The sequence below is a fragment of the Furipterus horrens genome, unplaced genomic scaffold, assembly GCF_987537825.1.
Source record: "Furipterus horrens unplaced genomic scaffold, mFurHor1.1.pri manual_scaffold_12, whole genome shotgun sequence".
Lineage (NCBI taxonomy): Eukaryota > Metazoa > Chordata > Mammalia > Chiroptera > Furipteridae > Furipterus > Furipterus horrens.
The window spans coordinates 75,823,396-75,840,181 of record NW_028327182.1 but is presented as its reverse complement, the minus strand read 5'-3'; the positions used below and the strand labels follow the sequence as shown (position 1 = coordinate 75,840,181).

The following is a 16,786-nucleotide window of genomic DNA, read 5'->3' as shown; positions in this document are numbered from 1 at the left end:
AAGCAATGAAAAACAAAGGTTTATGGCCAAGACTATATACCCAGCAAGGTTCTCATTTAAAATGGAAGGTGAAATAAGGAGTTTCCCAGACAAAGGAAGACTAAAAGAATACATCTCCACCAAGCCAGCATTGCAAGAGATGCTAAAGGAAATGCTTTAAGAAAAAGAAGAAAAAGAAAGAAGGAGAGGAACATGGGTCTAAAGGGAAATGAATAAATACCCGTCAATAACCTTAAATATAAATGTATTAAATGCTCTGATCAAAAGACATAGGAAAGCAGAATGGATACAGAAAACATGACCCACATATACATTGTCTATAAGAAACCCACCTCAAAACAAAAGAGCTACACAGACTGAAAGTAAAGAGATGGAAAAAGTATTCCAAGCAAATGGACATGAAAAAAAGTGGGGGTAGCAATACGTATATCAAACAAAACCGATTTCACAGCAAAGGCCATAAAAAGAGACAAAGAAGGACATTTCATAATACTTAAGGGAACAATTCATCAAGAAGATATAACCGTGGTAAACATACATGCACCCAACATAGGAGCACCCAAATATATAAGGAAAATCTTGGAAGACTACAAGAAGGATATCAACAGCAACACATTCATAGTAGGAGACTTTAACACCCCATTGTCAACAATGGAGATATCTTCCAAGCAAAGAAACAACAAGGATATTGAGGCATTGAACAACACTCTAGATCAAATGGACTTAGATGATATATATTGAAATTTTCACCCCGAAGAAGCAAAATATACATTCTTTTCAAGTGCACATGGAACATTTTCAAAGATAGACAAGCCTCAACGAATTCAAGAAAATTGAAGTTAAATTAAGCATCTTCTCAGATCACAACGGCTTGAAACTGGAAATCAACCTCAAGGAAAAAAACTCAAAGATATTCAAATTCATGGAGAATGAAAAACATGCTATTAAATAATGAATGAGGTAACAATGACATCAGTGAAGAAGTAAAAATTTTCTGGAAACAAATGATAATGAATATACAAAAGCCCAAAATCTATGGGACACAGCAAAAGCAGTCTTGAGAAGAAAGTCCATAGCAATAGAGGCCTACCTAAAAGGGATAGAAGAATCTCAAATAAAAAGTCTAACCCAACAGCTACAAGAACTAGAGGAACAACAACAAACAAAGCCCAGAGCAAGTAGACGGAAGAAAATCATCAATTCAAAAGATGATAAAAAAAAAAAAAAAAAAAAAAACAGGAGCTGGTTCTTTGAAAAGAAAAACAAAATAGACAAGCCTTTAGCCAGGCTCATTAAGAAAAAAAGAGAGAGGACCCAAATAAACAAAATCAAAAATGAAAGAAGAGAAATCACAACCAATACCACAGAAATACAAAGGATTGTAAGAAATTACTACAAACAACTATACAGCAAAGAATTTGACAACCTAGATGAAATGGACAAATTTCTAGAAACATATAATCTTTCAAAACTGAATCAAGAAGAAGCAGAAAGCCTGAACCGGTAAATAACAACTAGAGAAATTGAAGTAGTAATCAAAAAACTCGCACACACAAAGCCCTGAACCGGATGGCTTCACAGGTGAATTTTACAAAACACTTAGGAAAGAGCTAACTCATATCCTTCTCAAACGATTCCAAAAATCCAAGAAGAGGGAAGACTCCCAAACTCTTTCTATGAAGCCAATATTACCCTAATTCTAAAACCAGATCAAGACGCAACAAAGAAAAAAAAAAAACTACAGGCCAATATCACTGATGAACATAATGCTAAAATCCTCAACAAACTATTGGCAAACTGGATCCAGCAACACATTAAAAAGATCATACAGCACAATCAAGTGGGATTCATCCCAGGGATGCAAGGATGGTTCACAAATCAATAAGTGTAATACACCACATAAACAAAATGAAAGACAAAAAACACATGATCATATCAATAGATGCTGAGAAAGCATTTGATAAAGTACAACACCCATTTATGATGAAAACAGCAAAATGGGAATAGAAGGAGCATACCTCAGCATAATAAAGGCTATATATGAGAAATCTGAAGCCAACATTACACTCAATGGGCAAAAACTAAAAGCATTCCCCTTGAGATCAGGAACAAGACAAGGATGTCCAATCTCTCCACTTCTACTAAACATAGTCTTGGAAGTTCTAGCCACAGCAATCAGACAAGAAAAAGAAATAAAAGGCATACAAATTGGAAAAGAGGAAGCAAAACTGTCATTATTTGCAGATGACATGATGGTGTACATAGAGAACCCTACAGACTCCATGAAAAAACTACTCGACCTAATCAGTGAATTCGGCAATTAGCAGATACAAAGTCAATATTCATAAATCGAAGGTATTTCTGTACACCAACAATAAAATATCAGAGATAGAAACTAGAAAAAAAATCCCATTTACTATAGCAAAAAGAAAAATAAAGCACCTAGGAATAAACTTAACCAAGGAGGTAAAAGACCTGTACTCAGAAAACTATATAACATTGAAGAAAAAATTTAAGGAAGATACAAATAAATGAAAGCATACACACTGTTTTTAAATTGCACGAATCAACATCATTAAAATATCCATATTACCCATGGCAATTTATAGATTCAATACAATCCCTATTGAAATACCAGTTACATATTTCACAGACCTAGAACAAATACTTTGCGTATTTATATGGAATAAAAAAAGACCCCGAATAGCCACAGCAATCTTGAGACAGAAGAACACAGTAGGAGGAATCACAATATCTGACATCAAACTATCCTACAAAGCCACTGTGATCAAGACAGTCTGGTACTGGCATATAAATCAATGGAACAGAATAGAGAGCCCAGAAACAAACCCAGGTCTATATGGTCAACTAATATTTGACAAAGGGGAAAGGAACATAAAATGGAGTGAGAAGAGCCTCTTTAACAAATGGTGCTGGAAGAATTGGACAAGGATGTGCAAAAAAAATGAAACTAGACCACCAACAACTTACACCATACACCAAAATAAACTCAAGATGTATCAAAGACTTAAAAGTAAGTTGTGACACCATAAAAGTCCTGGAGGAAAACATAGGCAGGAAAATTTCAGATATCCCATGTAGAAATATTTTCACTGATATATCTCCTAAGGCAAGGGAAATAAAGGAAAGAATAAACAAATGGGACTACATCAAACTAAAGAGTTTCTGCTCAGCAAAAGAAAACATCAGCAAGATGAAAAGAAAATGAACCGTATGGGAAAACATATTTGCCAATGATACCTCATACAAGGGATTGATCTCCAAAATATATGAAGAACTTATACATCTCAACACCAAGAAGAGAGACAACCCAACTAAAAAATGGGCAAAGGATCTGAACAAACACTTCTCCAAAGAGGACATACAGAGGGTTCATAGGCATATGAAAGGATGCTCAACATCACTAGCCATCAGAGAGATGCAAATAAAAACCACAAAGAGATACCACCTCACACTAGTCAGAATGGCCATCATCAACAAATCAACAAACAACAAGTGCTGGCGAGGATGTGGAGAAAAGAGAACCCTAGTGACTGTTGGTGGGGATGCAGACTGGTGCAGCCATTGTGGAAAAAATATGGAATTTCCTCAAAAACTAAAACTGGAACTGCCTTTTGAACCAGAGATTCCATTGCTAGGATTATAACCAAAGAATCCTGAAACACTAGCTCAAAAGAACTTATGCACCCCTATGTTCATAGCAGTGCTATTTACAATAGCCAAGTGCTGAAAACAGCCGAAGTGCCCGTCTGTAGATGAGTGGATCAAAAAACTGTGGTACATTTATGTAATGGAATACTATGCAACAGAAAGAAGAAACTCCTACCATTTACAATAACATGGATGGAGCTAGAGAGAATTATGTTTAGTGAACTAAGCCAGGCAATGAAAGACAAATATCATATAATATTACCTAATACAGGAAACTAATGAACAACACAAACAAATGAGCAAGAATGAACCAGAGGCATGTAAACAGGGAGCAGACTGACAGTTACCAGGGGGAAGGAGAGGAGGGACATAAAGGGAGTAAGTGGGGGAGGGCTCTAGTCAAGAACTAGGAGGGGTGGCCTATGGACATGAACAATGGGGTGGGGACTGACTGTGGGCGAAGGGGTGGGCTGGAGCAATGGGGGAGGGGTGGGACAACTGTAATAGAAAAGCAACAAATTTTTTTTTAAGTTGAGCAAGTGGACAGGCATGATACTTCTTGTAAAACAACAACTACCTTTGAGCATCCTATTTAAATGAAATTTAGAGAAGCAAGGAATTTAATTTGAAAAATAAAGCTATAGATATGTAAATGTCTATCATTATTCTAATGCACACTTCTGATTTTCACTCATGCAACAGATATTAGATGTCTACTATTCAGCATTAGCCATGAAGTGTTTTATGTGCAGTCATCAACTGACAGATGATGCTGTGATGTCTCAGCAGCACACCTCAGAGCTCCTTGCTATCCATCCTCTAGTGCTGTTAAAAGATACACACCACTACAGCAAGTTCAAACCCTTAAGGATCAAAATGAAAGAAAAGGTACTGTTGGGAAAAGTTGGGACAACTGTAACAGAACAATAAAAAATTAATTAAAAAATTAAATTTAAAAAAAAGAAAAGGTAACGTTGAGAATTCCATAAAAGAGAGTGCTCAATATCCAGTTTTGTTAAGAATAATAGATGTATTCACAAAAGCTGATATGCAAAACAGTAAGTTTAAGGGACAATGTTTCAACCAGGATAGATTAGACTATCCTGCAGTAAGAAACACCACCAAAATGTCACAGTAAAGTCATCTTTCTTTCTTTTTCAAAATCTAATGTAGGTTGCCTGTGAGCTAAGTGTCGCTGGTTCGATCTTCCAGTCAGGGCACATCAGAGAAGGAAAACTCTGACTCCAAAAAACCTCCGCTGCCTTGCGGCATACCTCTTCAGGGGAAAGGCTAAGGGAGTAAACCCCGACAGAAAATCCGGAGCCGGAGTCCCTAAGGCGGTTTGACGTTGTAGTCAACACCGGCAACTCCTGCGGCGCACCTGAAGCCAAGCTGTATTGACTCCGTCTTTCCCTTGGACCCTTCAGCTGCGAAGAGAGGGGGGGTCTGCTGCATGGGCAACAGCAGACCCTCCATATCACCCTGCCCAGGCTCTGTAGCTTCAGCTTCACTGGAGAGGACACTCCAGCGTCATCGCAAGATGTCGATTCAACACGGGAGGAGACAGATACCGTGTCACTCCCGAGTCGGACTGCACAACCATTCTCGGCGGTGCAGATAGACTCTGAAGAAGCTACACCATCGTCTCTCGAGACGGACGGCTGCCGACGACGAATGTAGGTTGAATGGCCCTCCCCTATCTTGTAGTCTAGCCTTAAAATAATGCAAATTACATCTAATCACAATCCATTGAAAGTCTGGAGAATGTAGACAGCAAATGGGTTTCAGATGAGCAATGTCTCTGCCACAAACAAACAAATTTAATTTTCTTGTTAACCATAAATATAATACCTAACCATTTAGATTATGGGTATCTTAAATTTCCCTTTGATTAATGTTGTACAATGGGGAATAGCTGTAGTTTAAAGGTTCTTTTTCTATATTTCAAATTTCTTTTAAGTAATTTATATTCTCTACAAGAAAAAATTTTAAGAACAGTTAAATGAAGTTTTATTTTAGGACATTCTTTAGGATTTTGAGTAAGAACTCAGTCTCATTCTTATTTCAATGATCTTATTTATATGAGTTTATCAAAAAAGAGAAAGGGGAAAAAATCACTAGCAAGCAAGCATTATATTGAGGTCCATGATCTTTGTCAGTTACAGTCAGTTAAATGAAGATGACTTGTTTACTGTGTCAAAAAACATTCCCCCAAAGTTTATGCCCAATCTAAATTTCACAATGTGAACGTATTTGGAAACAGGGTCTTTGCAGATGTACTGTATCTTTTGCTCCATAAGATGCACTTTTTTCCACCAAAGTGGGGGGAAAATGTCTGTGCATTTTATTGAGCAAATACTGCGTCACAGACCGTGATGTGTATTACCTGACTTGTCAGCATTGGTGACAGCTGTTAGAAGAGGAAGCGGTGGGACCACGCGAAACCCCTGGGGATGCTTAAATGTCCCACTTTACTGCTGAATCTCAGGGCGTCTTGTCAGTATGAAGATAGCGAAGAAAGTGATATCAGTGATTGTGAGCAACTGAGCTTCAAAAATTCTGACACTAGCGATGGTGAGTTCTTGGGGTTACCAGAAAATTAGAAGAGCACTTGAACCTTAAAGTCTCTCCTCATTTGTTAATGACAGTGATGATGATTCTTAATACTGCTGTTGACTGCTGTTCACTTTACATGGTTGAAACGTTAATCTGTTATATTTTATTAAATATTTTAGTACACCATTTGGTTCAGACTTTTTTTTTTCTTGTTTTCCTCCTCTAAACCTAGGCGAGTCTTACGGTCAGGTGCATCTTAGAGTGAAAAATACGGTAATTACTTAAGTGAAGATGACTTAATCACACTGGATTAAGTTGGACCCTGTCCAGTAACTGGTGCCTTTATAAGAAGAAAAAGAGGACACACTGATACACAGCGAAGGACAGTGTGGAAAGAAGCAAAGATTGAAGTGGTTGATCTAGGATGCCAAGGCAGGAGCCCCCAGAAAGTAAAAAGACCCAGGAAGACTCCTTCCCTAGAGTCTTTGGAAGAAGCCTGGCCTTTTCCACACCTTGATCTCAGACTTCTAGCCTCCCGAATTGTGAAAGAGTAAATTTCTATTGTTGTCAGCAACCCAGTTTATGAGAATTGATTGCCACAGTCCTAGGAAACTAATACATATTGGAGTTCAGATTTCAAATAAGATTCAAAAATCAGGAGGTATAAGCATATTAAGATTATGGCAAAATCTGGTTATAATTTTCTCCATTTAGTTTTCATCAATGTTTTGAATTTTACACATTCTAGAGACATTTGCTATCACTCAGGTCTTTCAGATTCTCTGGACAGCTTCTCCACTGGGTTTTCCTCATTCTCTAGTCTTGAGGTACCTCCCCAAGGTACATCTTTCTAACTTCCATCTGCTCTCGGTCTCGTCTGTACACCAATCCCTAGCTCAGCGCCTCCCCAGCTTGTCACAGGTGCATGGCCAGGAAAATGCTTTCGTTTTATACACACACCCATACCACCACCATTCTCTCCTAGTTGCCTCTCCCTAGAGATTATTCACTATCGAGATCAGAGGTCTTCAAACCTTTAATATAAAGGACCATGTGGCAGACATTTCAGGCTTTGTGGATGCAATGGTCCCTACCACAACTACTCAACTCTGCCACTGTAACACAAAAGCAGTCTAAAGAGAGAGCACATGTATCAGTGCAGCAGTGTTCCCATAAAACTTTATTTATGGATTCTAAAGTATGAATTGTGTATGTTTCCCATGTGTCACAAAATATTCCTCTTTTAATTTTTTAACCACCTAAAAACATAAAAACCATTTTGGCTTGAAGACTTACAAAATAGGCAGCAGCAGACCCTGCTTTGCTAAGCCCTGATCTAGACCACTGGTTCTCAAGTGGGGTCAACTTTGCCCCCCAGGAAATATTTGAAAATGTCTGGAGACATTTTTTATCATTACATCAAGAGGAGTTCTTCTGGCATCTAATGAGTAGAGGCCAGGGATACTGCTAACCATTGTACAATGTACAAGACTTCCCCTTACACCCAACCAAGAATTATCCAGACAAAAATGTCAATACTATTGAGATTAGAAACCTTGCTCTAGTACAGGATTCCTATGAGAAATTGAGAAATCTCCCTAACAAATCCCCACAGGTTATACAGTTATTAAGGCCTTACTTAAATGACTCCATTCATAAATTTGTCTTTGAACTTTCCAGGTGCAACTATTCTAACAGGTCTTTAACACCCTCTTGCATTTGTAGATCTTCACACTGTTGTGTATTGAAGTCAGATGCATATGGTCCTTCCTGCTACATAGTAAACCTGAGAAGGGCAAGTTTTTTTTTATCTACATGTATATTCCCAGGATGCAGAATGTTTTTTGAGAGGAACTGAGCTAAGACAATAGTGAAGTAAAATCTCCAGGTTATGAACTCTCCTAAGGGCAGGTACTAGATGAGGAAATTTCAGAAGCCACCTCTATTCCTTCGAGTGGATATTTTCTGTCCTAGAATGCCAGCTTTGCTGGTGGCTCAGCTTCCAAAAAGATGTCATGCTGGATGCAGTGTGAACAAGCTGTGACCAGAAAGCCTGGTGGAACTGGAGCTGGTTGAGTGTCCACCCAATGAGGAGTTCCATTCAGAGCCTCTGCACTAACTATGCTTCTTCCTCCTGTGTTTTCTGGTGTCAGCTCATCCACACCCTTATGTTCAGGCCACCACGTTTCTGGTTCCCCGCCACCACACATCCACACCCCTTGGCAAACAATGCAAAGCCTCAGTGGCCAGCTTCTCAGGCCCTCAGACCATTTCTCCCATCCTCCACCTTAATCTCTGCTCAAATCCAGGCTCCTGCTCACTCTTATTAGCTTCCCCCTGGTGTCCCTCTCTGCCCAGTCGCACTGGATTAACATCTCATTTGGCAGATTTCCATGGCTGTTTGAGTCTTCTTCTCCCTAAGGTTTCTGTGACCTTGTACCCTGTGCTATATTTCTACATGCATACATGTCCTAAGCAGGAACGGAACAGCAAGTTACTTTTTCTGTCACTGTCTGTGAGGAAGAAGAACATGGCGGTCCATCTTGTGTACAGAATGTGGCAGAAGACAGAGTAAGTCAGAGATGTGATTCCTCTCTGAGGAGCAATTACAGACCAAGAGGCAAAGTAGACTCACCCAGTGGAAGGAGCCTTGTACAAAAGGTAATACAGTATTTTAAGTGCAAAATTGTATTGCACAGAGTTCTGAGCAGAATAAATAAAAATAGCTTCACTTCTTGAGTGAACTGAGCTAACTTGAGTGAACTCTGACTGTGCAGCACTGTGATAAGCCCTTCGTATTTATTAATCAGTTGGCAAAACCAGCATGGAAACCCTTTGATATGAGTAACAGCGCTATACCCATTGTACAGATTAGGAAAAGAAGGTTCAGTCAAGTGACGTCCTCAGCTAATAAAGAATGGGGCCCAGGTATGCCTGACTTCATAGCCCACACTTTGTTAACTGAAATTTCTAGTAACCAAGAGAGAATCCAGAGATTGGTGGAGATTTGAACTAGTCTTGGAGGATGGAAGGTGTTTAGATGCAAAACAGGAAGAGGAAAGGGCATCTTGGATGTAGGATAGAGTGAGAAAGGTAGTGGGCCAACGTTACAGAGCATTTGAGAGTGTGTGTTGAGAAGACAGAGGAAATAAGGCTGGCAATATACAGGAGCTAACCTGTGCAACTCCTTGTAGGCTAGGAAGACTAATGCATCTCAATATCACAGTAAGCAGTCACCAGAGGTTTTGTGCAGTATAGTAATAAGTTATGTTTAAGGAATAAGGCCCTGATACAAAGCTATACTTCCTGCCTCTAAGGCAAGTCCCTAACAACAGTTATGTCAGTGTTCCCTAAGGTGAAATATGTGAAATACACATAAAGGCCAAGTATTTACTTAGGTCATTGTATTAGTTTCCTATGGCTGCTGTAACAAATTACCACAAGTTTGGTGGCTTAACATCGCACAATTTTAGTATATCACTATTTAGAGATCAGGAACCTTAATGTCATATACCACCGTAATTCCTTATTACCATGTAACACATATTCACAGGTTCTGGGGATTAGGATGTGGAGATTTTTGGATACCACTATTCGGTTCCCTACAGTCAGTGCCCTTGCCTTTGAAGCTCCATCAAAGGCAGACCTAACATACACGTATATCCTTATACGTTAACCAGGCAGCCACTTGGGAAAAAAACCACAGCCCAGTGCACAGGAGAGCCCAGAAAAGCCACCATAAAGTGCAAAACCTCAAGGCACTATTGCTCTTCCTTTCCACACTGTTGGAAGCACTCACCTTCACCCAGAATCAGCTCCCTGTGAGGGGACTCTCGGGCCAATCCCAGCCTCAAGTAAGTGAGACTGGAGCAGCCTGATCTCTAAGGTTTGGCATCAAACTTCAAGCTCTTTTATTTTTTTAAATACATGTTATTGATTATATTGTTACAATAGTTACAATTTTTTCCCCTTTGCTCCCCTCTGCCCAGCACCACCACTCCCCCAAGTCCATGCCCATGGGTCGTACATACAAGTTCTCTGGCTTCACCCTTTCATATGTTCTTCTTCTTTATTTTTTAATAATTAAAACTTTGAGCTCTTTTATTTCTTTGTGTTTCTACTCTGATAACAGAGCCTCTTCCATATTTCTGAGATCTATACACTTTCCTGGGCCCTCATTCTGGTGTCTGGTTCCTTGTTTCATCCTCTAGAGATCTTGAGTTTCTCTTGAAAATGACTTATTATTGCCTCTCCTTGCCAGGCCCCAGGCCCAGAGCCATGGTTCTGCCCCCAGCATGGTGGCTGAGTCTCTCCCACCTGACAGGTTTCCTTAATGTCAGAGCCTGTCTGTCTCCTCAGCCCCATGCCAACCCCTGCCCCCGAGTTCATAGTTCCTGCTTCCCATGCCCACCAGCACTGCATCTCTCTAGTGGGCAGCTCTGTGCCAGGCCCTGCCTCCGGTCATAGAACTTGGCCCAGGAATGTTTGCCTCCATGGAGACACAATATCATGTCTCTGTGTGGTATTCCCAAGGTAGTGTTTGAACACCCCCATGTTAACCAGAAGTCACAGGCTCTGATAGAGGAAAGGTGTCATATCCCATATCAACTCATTTATTAAATGCTCACAGCACCTCCTACTTCTCAAAGAACTCTTAAATCTATTATCTTCTCTGTATAAAGGTCAGTGAGATAAATTCATCTACCATTAGAATTAAATGACAGATGAGAAATCTGAGGTCGAAAAAGATAATGGAGCTACTAAAGATTACATAATGAGGCAGAGCTAGAGCATGAAGACTCCTGTCTTCTGACTCCCAGGCCAGTATTCTTTCTGCGTTTTTATGCCAGTGGGTCAAGCCTGTAGATTCTGATGAGGAATCTCAGGGTTAGAAGGACTTATATCATCTAGGCTAATGTCATTATGCTGAAGCCCCCTGAGAAAATGCCCTGCCAAGTGATTAGCAGTCTGTGCTTCAGTATTTCTGAATATTAATAAAGTCTCCCTTATCTTGAGCTCAGATCTAACTACCTAATTTCCTACTCGCTCACTGGTTCTATCTGCTGCATCCAAGCACACAAATGCATGTGCACATGCACACAACACAGATCTTTCTTCCCCATGACAGTCTTCCAAAAGATTTACCCTTGAGTAATCATTTTTCCATGCCTAACAACCCCCGCTTCCTTCACTCTTCCTCCCGTGAGAGAAGTTTCATGCCCTTCTGTCCTCCAAGTCTCCCCTAAATGCTTCTCACAGTGTGACAAATCACGTGACTACGGCAACCTCACTCTCACCTCTGATCTGAGTACCATCTCCATGCTGAGGTCCGCTGACCGTGGAAGAACACGGTGGGTCTAGAGTACCCCTTATGCTGTCATCTTGCAGCAGGATCTAGAATAGCATGAACTAGAAGAGAGATTCTGAAACACGCTAGCCAAGAATTGAAACTGGTTTTTGTTCCAGTGGCTCTGCCAAGCATTTCAGAAATTCTAGTAAACATGCACCCATCTGGAGAAGGCAACTCAAATGACAACGAATTCCGCAGGATGCCCAGGTGTTGCTTGAGCCCAGTGCATCCTGAGTAGGAGGAAAGGTAATGATTCACAGGTACCAATTGCTCACCCTCATCAGATGGAATAGCTAGAAGAAGCAATGAGTCATGCTTCAATTATTCCTACCCAGAAATCACTACAGTTCAAGAGCCTATTATTCATGGAGGGACAGTTTAAGCAGCATGCCGGAGCTGGAGAATTGTTTCTCTCTGGCATCTTGATTCACTTTCTTGGCTTTTATATGTTCTTTTTTTCCCCTTTTGTTTTCATTATAGAAGTAATTTGAAGCCAGCCTGGTTGATTAGGCAGAGCAGCTCCTAGGCGTGCACAGGACAGCCTCAGCATGGAGGGTGGAGTCCTTTAGGAACCGCTGAGGGGCTTGGCCACAGGCAGCAAGAACAATGGCAGGCGATCAGGACTCTAGTCAAGGATCTGAAGGGGCTGCACCCGGAAACTCAGGAGGCCTGCAGCCTGGGTATTCTTTTCTGGTGCCTCTTGGACCTTATCCTGTACTTGTAGTAACTGAAGTTTTGCTTGAGACCAAGCATCTACCTATATCCTAGGTCTGGGAACCAGGCTTCTAATTTGTTCCTCATACTTGATTACCATCCCAGTACTCTTGTCTTAAATGATGGTGCCCTGTCATGCTTTTAACAGCTCTTCCTTTCCCTAGAACCCCAGGACTGCAGCCAGGGCCTCCTACCCCCTGCCACTCTCCTGATGCCAGCACCCTGCTGAACTCTCTGCAGGGTCTCTGCACCCAGGCTCTCCATTGCTAGGTTCCACCCCCCTATCAAGGCCTCAAACCTTTATCCTGTGACACACCTCTCTATTCCTACCCTCTGCTTATACTTTTACCCAATGACTCATCTCCCTCTAGCAAGCTATATTGAGTCCTTTGCTCCCTGCCAGCAGTCCAGTTCACACTAAGCCAAGCCCAGGGCCCAATTTCACTTTCCAGGCCCTTCAAGTTCATATGATGTTGCCACTTTTCAAGATTCTTTCTACTCAAATAAGCTTTAGAGGAGAATGGATGAGAGGATGAACTATAGAACAGTGAGGTGCAGCCTGGGAACCCTGGGCTAGTTGAGAAAGGGTGATGCTGGCATGAGAAAACTAGAATCAGTTTCCCCAGCCCAAAACACAATTTGTGCTACTTCCCCTTCCCCACCCCCATCCCTTTCTTGCCTACCCATCAACCTGATTTCTGACACAGTGAGGACTGGGCCAGCTTTGTGGACACCAAAATGAAGTTACTAAGTAAAGATTTCAGTTTAAGTGCTTTTGATTTTTCCTTTGGACTATTGATGGCAATTAATAAATTACACCCAAGTTATATTTACAGTTCTAAAGGTATTTGAATTCAGGAAAACAAACTGGTACTTGGTGATCTTGAGGATATATTTAAATTCACAAAGAACTTTTTGCCTTGTGGTGACTTTTTTATAGAAATAATAAGTCTCTGTTTGCTAATTAACATGACAAACAAAGATATAGCTCCTCTTGCATCACTACCTCTGAAGTTAAATTTAACAGCAATCCTCTGCTTAGGCAGAGAGAACAAATGGGCTAGTTGCTCATTCATGGAAAACACGTACAAATTTTCCAGTGACTATTTCTTTGAGATGTCTATTTTAAGAGATTTGAAGGGGAGTAGGTTACAAGGTGAGTAGCCAACCTTTTAAAGAGCAAGAATCTGGAGTTTCAACCATGTGGCTGCCTATCAAAGACTCATAGAGAAAGTGCCCCAAATAAGCTGAGCTTGTCATCAGATTTCATGTGTTTTTACAATTCTATCCTATATCTGAATGTCAAAGCCACCTTTCCAAAAACAATAGGCTTTAGTTGGACTAAGTAATAAAATATAGTGAAAAGATTCCTTGCTAATCTCTAAGTAAAAGAAGATCTTTCTCTTAAGAAAAACACTGCTGAGGATAAAAGCCAAGTATTGTTTTAGAGAGTCTCCAATTTCCAAAATACCATTTAAAAAAGAATTACACCCACGATTTATTCATGATTCATTAGACAGCAAGATAAAATGAACTGCTAGATTTTAATTGCATCGAAAGAATAGACATCATGATATACACCCCCAAATTCTTAGGACTATAACCTAGTCTAGTTCACATCTTCATCATAATGTAATCCTTGTCCATATAGCCTACTTTGATTAAATTTAAAAATGTATATATATAAAGTTTTGTGATATGATAGCCTTTTGAAGAATTTTTTCAGTTAAGCAAATAGAAGACCAAGTGTTACCAACATGTAAGCTTTTCATTGTGAAAGTTAACAGGTTGAATCATAGGATCCCCTATGAAAATGATAGGAATTTCATCTCATAAAGATGATGAAATATTGTCATTTGCGACATGATGTACCTTGTATGCTAATTTAATAAGTCAGATAAGAAAGGACAAAAATCATATGATTTTCCTCATATGTGGAATATAAAACAAAAAAGAAACAAACAAACGAAAAGCAAACTCATAGATGGAGACAAGAGATTAGTGGTCAACAGAAGAGAGGATGGGGGAGAGCTAAATGGGTAAAAGAAGTCAAATGTGTGGTAACAGATGGAAATGAGACTTTTGGTGGTGAGCACCTGAAACTTATGTAATGTTATAACCAATGTTACCTCCATAAATAAATAAATCCTAATTTATTACTAACTTTATCGCATATAATATTTAACATCTGAAAATAAGGGCTTAAGGTTAATATTTGAAACACCATATCCATATTTTCTTATTCAAAATAGAAAATTTCTTTTAAAAAACCAACTCAGTTGTCTGCAAACAAAAGTGGTATTAATCCCCTCTGCACCACGGATGATACCGGACACCAAATAGACCTGGGTAGGGAATATACCCATTGTGCATAGTAGTCTCCATTACCCATACAGATTACAGACAGAAGCAAGGGAAGAGCAGAGTTCTTCGCATGATAGATATAATATCTTACATTATATACAATAAATATTACAATAAATATGACAGACAACATCTTGCAGAAGGTAAACACCTTTCAGAGGTTGCAAGCTGCCAAATTACTGATATGAAGGAGCCAGGCTGAGAACGAGCACCTGCTATTGGACTTAATGGTATACGACAGTGAGGTTTGCTGGGGTCCCTGCCCCGCCCTGTAGGTTTGGAAGGCCATCTACCATTAGCCTTCGATTCAGGCAGCCACTGGAGATGACGCAGGATTAATGAGACAGGCGCTCTGTTTCAACTTCAGTGTCTTCCCCGGTTACGTTCACACACGTACCTGTGGCCTTCAGTGGCGTTTTCTCTCCTAGCAACAGTTTTAACCTTTTGGCATGGATTTTGCCTTGATAATGTGAGTCGGCCACCACCGCTGAGGTAAAAGACATGTTACAGAGCGTGCAGCACTTGTTCTTATCAACCATGTCGTCATCACTTCCCTGCCAGGGGAGAAAGAAAAAGATAATTAGAGAGAACTCCCAGTCCTAAGATTTCTTTATGCCCATTCCAATCTGTTGTCAATGAGATTGACCACGGACTTTCTTATTGAAATGTCTAGTAGTTATTCTACAATCTTTTTTTTCTTCATGATCATCATCAAAATTTAATCAGTTACTGACTTCAACACACATTTCTTTAGTGGCTGCTATGCCAGGCACTCGAGACACAGGACAGTCAGGCAGATATGAGTTACTGGAAGGAAAACAGGGCCCATCATTAGATGAAAACACATTGTGTCTGGCACTGTGAGGAAAGCAGTCTCTAATTGCCCTCATTATACTCATTAAAGCAGGTAAAATATCAGAGTTCAAATGGCCTGAATTATTTAGCAGGAATTATCATTTGACATTCAGCTCTGCCTTTGATGAATTTTAGTCTCACCAGGCTACATGGCCACACATTCAAAAAATTTTTTTAAAGATTTATTTAAGAACTTGAACATTTTTCATAATTAACATGTGTATCTCTCATAAAACTGATGGCCATACTGGCTGAATTTTCTATGTGAGTTTGTGTAATTATTCTTTTCTTCAGGAAGGTGATTAGTTAAATGCCACACAAACACTTAAATCCAGCTTGATTTTTATTCTTTTGTAAGACCTGATGAAAATGAATCATGAATCAGAAAAAATAAGTCCTTTGTCAGACCATGTGATCTGGCTATTTTGCACACAGATCATCAATTACCTATATTATGCAAGGGGAAAATTAATCCATTGGCTCCCCTCCTGCCTAGTTGGAAATTGAGGATAAAGTGGACTCTCAGATGAGGAGTTAATCTATTCTTTAATGGAACTGCAATAGGAAAGCATGTCTTTGTCAGAGCAAGCCCTGGATGAGTATCTTGCTCCACAATAGGACCTTCTCTTATTTCTAGCAAGCCCAGACAGTGCAATTTTAAATGGCATGGGGAGAAGAATTAGAGTGGGAATAAATAGGGAAAGGGAATTATTCTGTGTATTTTTCTGCATAATAATAAGATGTCCAGACTGCTGCAGACAGAGTGTTGTATTGCAAATTATGTGCCAGTTAGAAAGTTAACTCTTTCTTCCTAAAGGCATTGGTCTCTAAGTTCTCTGACAACTAATTAGTCCTTGGGAGGACTGGTGTGTGTGTGTGTTCACATGCATGTGTGTGCATGTGTTGCTTGTGTTCTAGGAGCTGGCCTGTAGTTCAGGACAGGAGAGGAAGAGAGAGAACTTGAAAGGGAATCTGTGTGATTTGGAATTACAAATCCCCACCTACTGCAATTTATTCTCTTGACTTTAGAATGTTAAAACTTTAGCTTCCCCCCTCTATTATAGTTAATGAGTGAGATGTGAAGAAAGGCACTGGTAGACGTTGAGGGTTGGTCAGTGAGAGAAAATGGATCCTGTGGAGAGAGAAGGGGCTCCCTGAAAGGTCCTCTCCAGGAGACAGAACTAACCTTAGGACAGGACTCACTGAGGCTGTGCCCACTGAGTGTGCCCTAGATGAGGCTTTAAAGCCAAGATGTTTTGAAATTTCCCCTCAGTA

The 16,786-nt window shown here is 40.0% G+C and overlaps 1 protein-coding gene across 2 annotated transcripts in view; it reads right to left on the bottom strand.

Moving 5' to 3' along the window:
- Positions 1–16,786, bottom strand: part of ZMAT4 (zinc finger matrin-type 4) — a 332,769-nt gene that overhangs the window by 125,559 nt on the left and 190,424 nt on the right. For both annotated transcript variants that reach the window (XM_090258117.1, XM_090258116.1), the window contains exon 4: positions 15,054–15,210. In XM_090258117.1, coding sequence (XP_090114243.1) covers positions 15,054–15,210 — 157 coding nt within the window. The remainder of the gene's footprint in view (positions 1–15,053; positions 15,211–16,786) is intronic.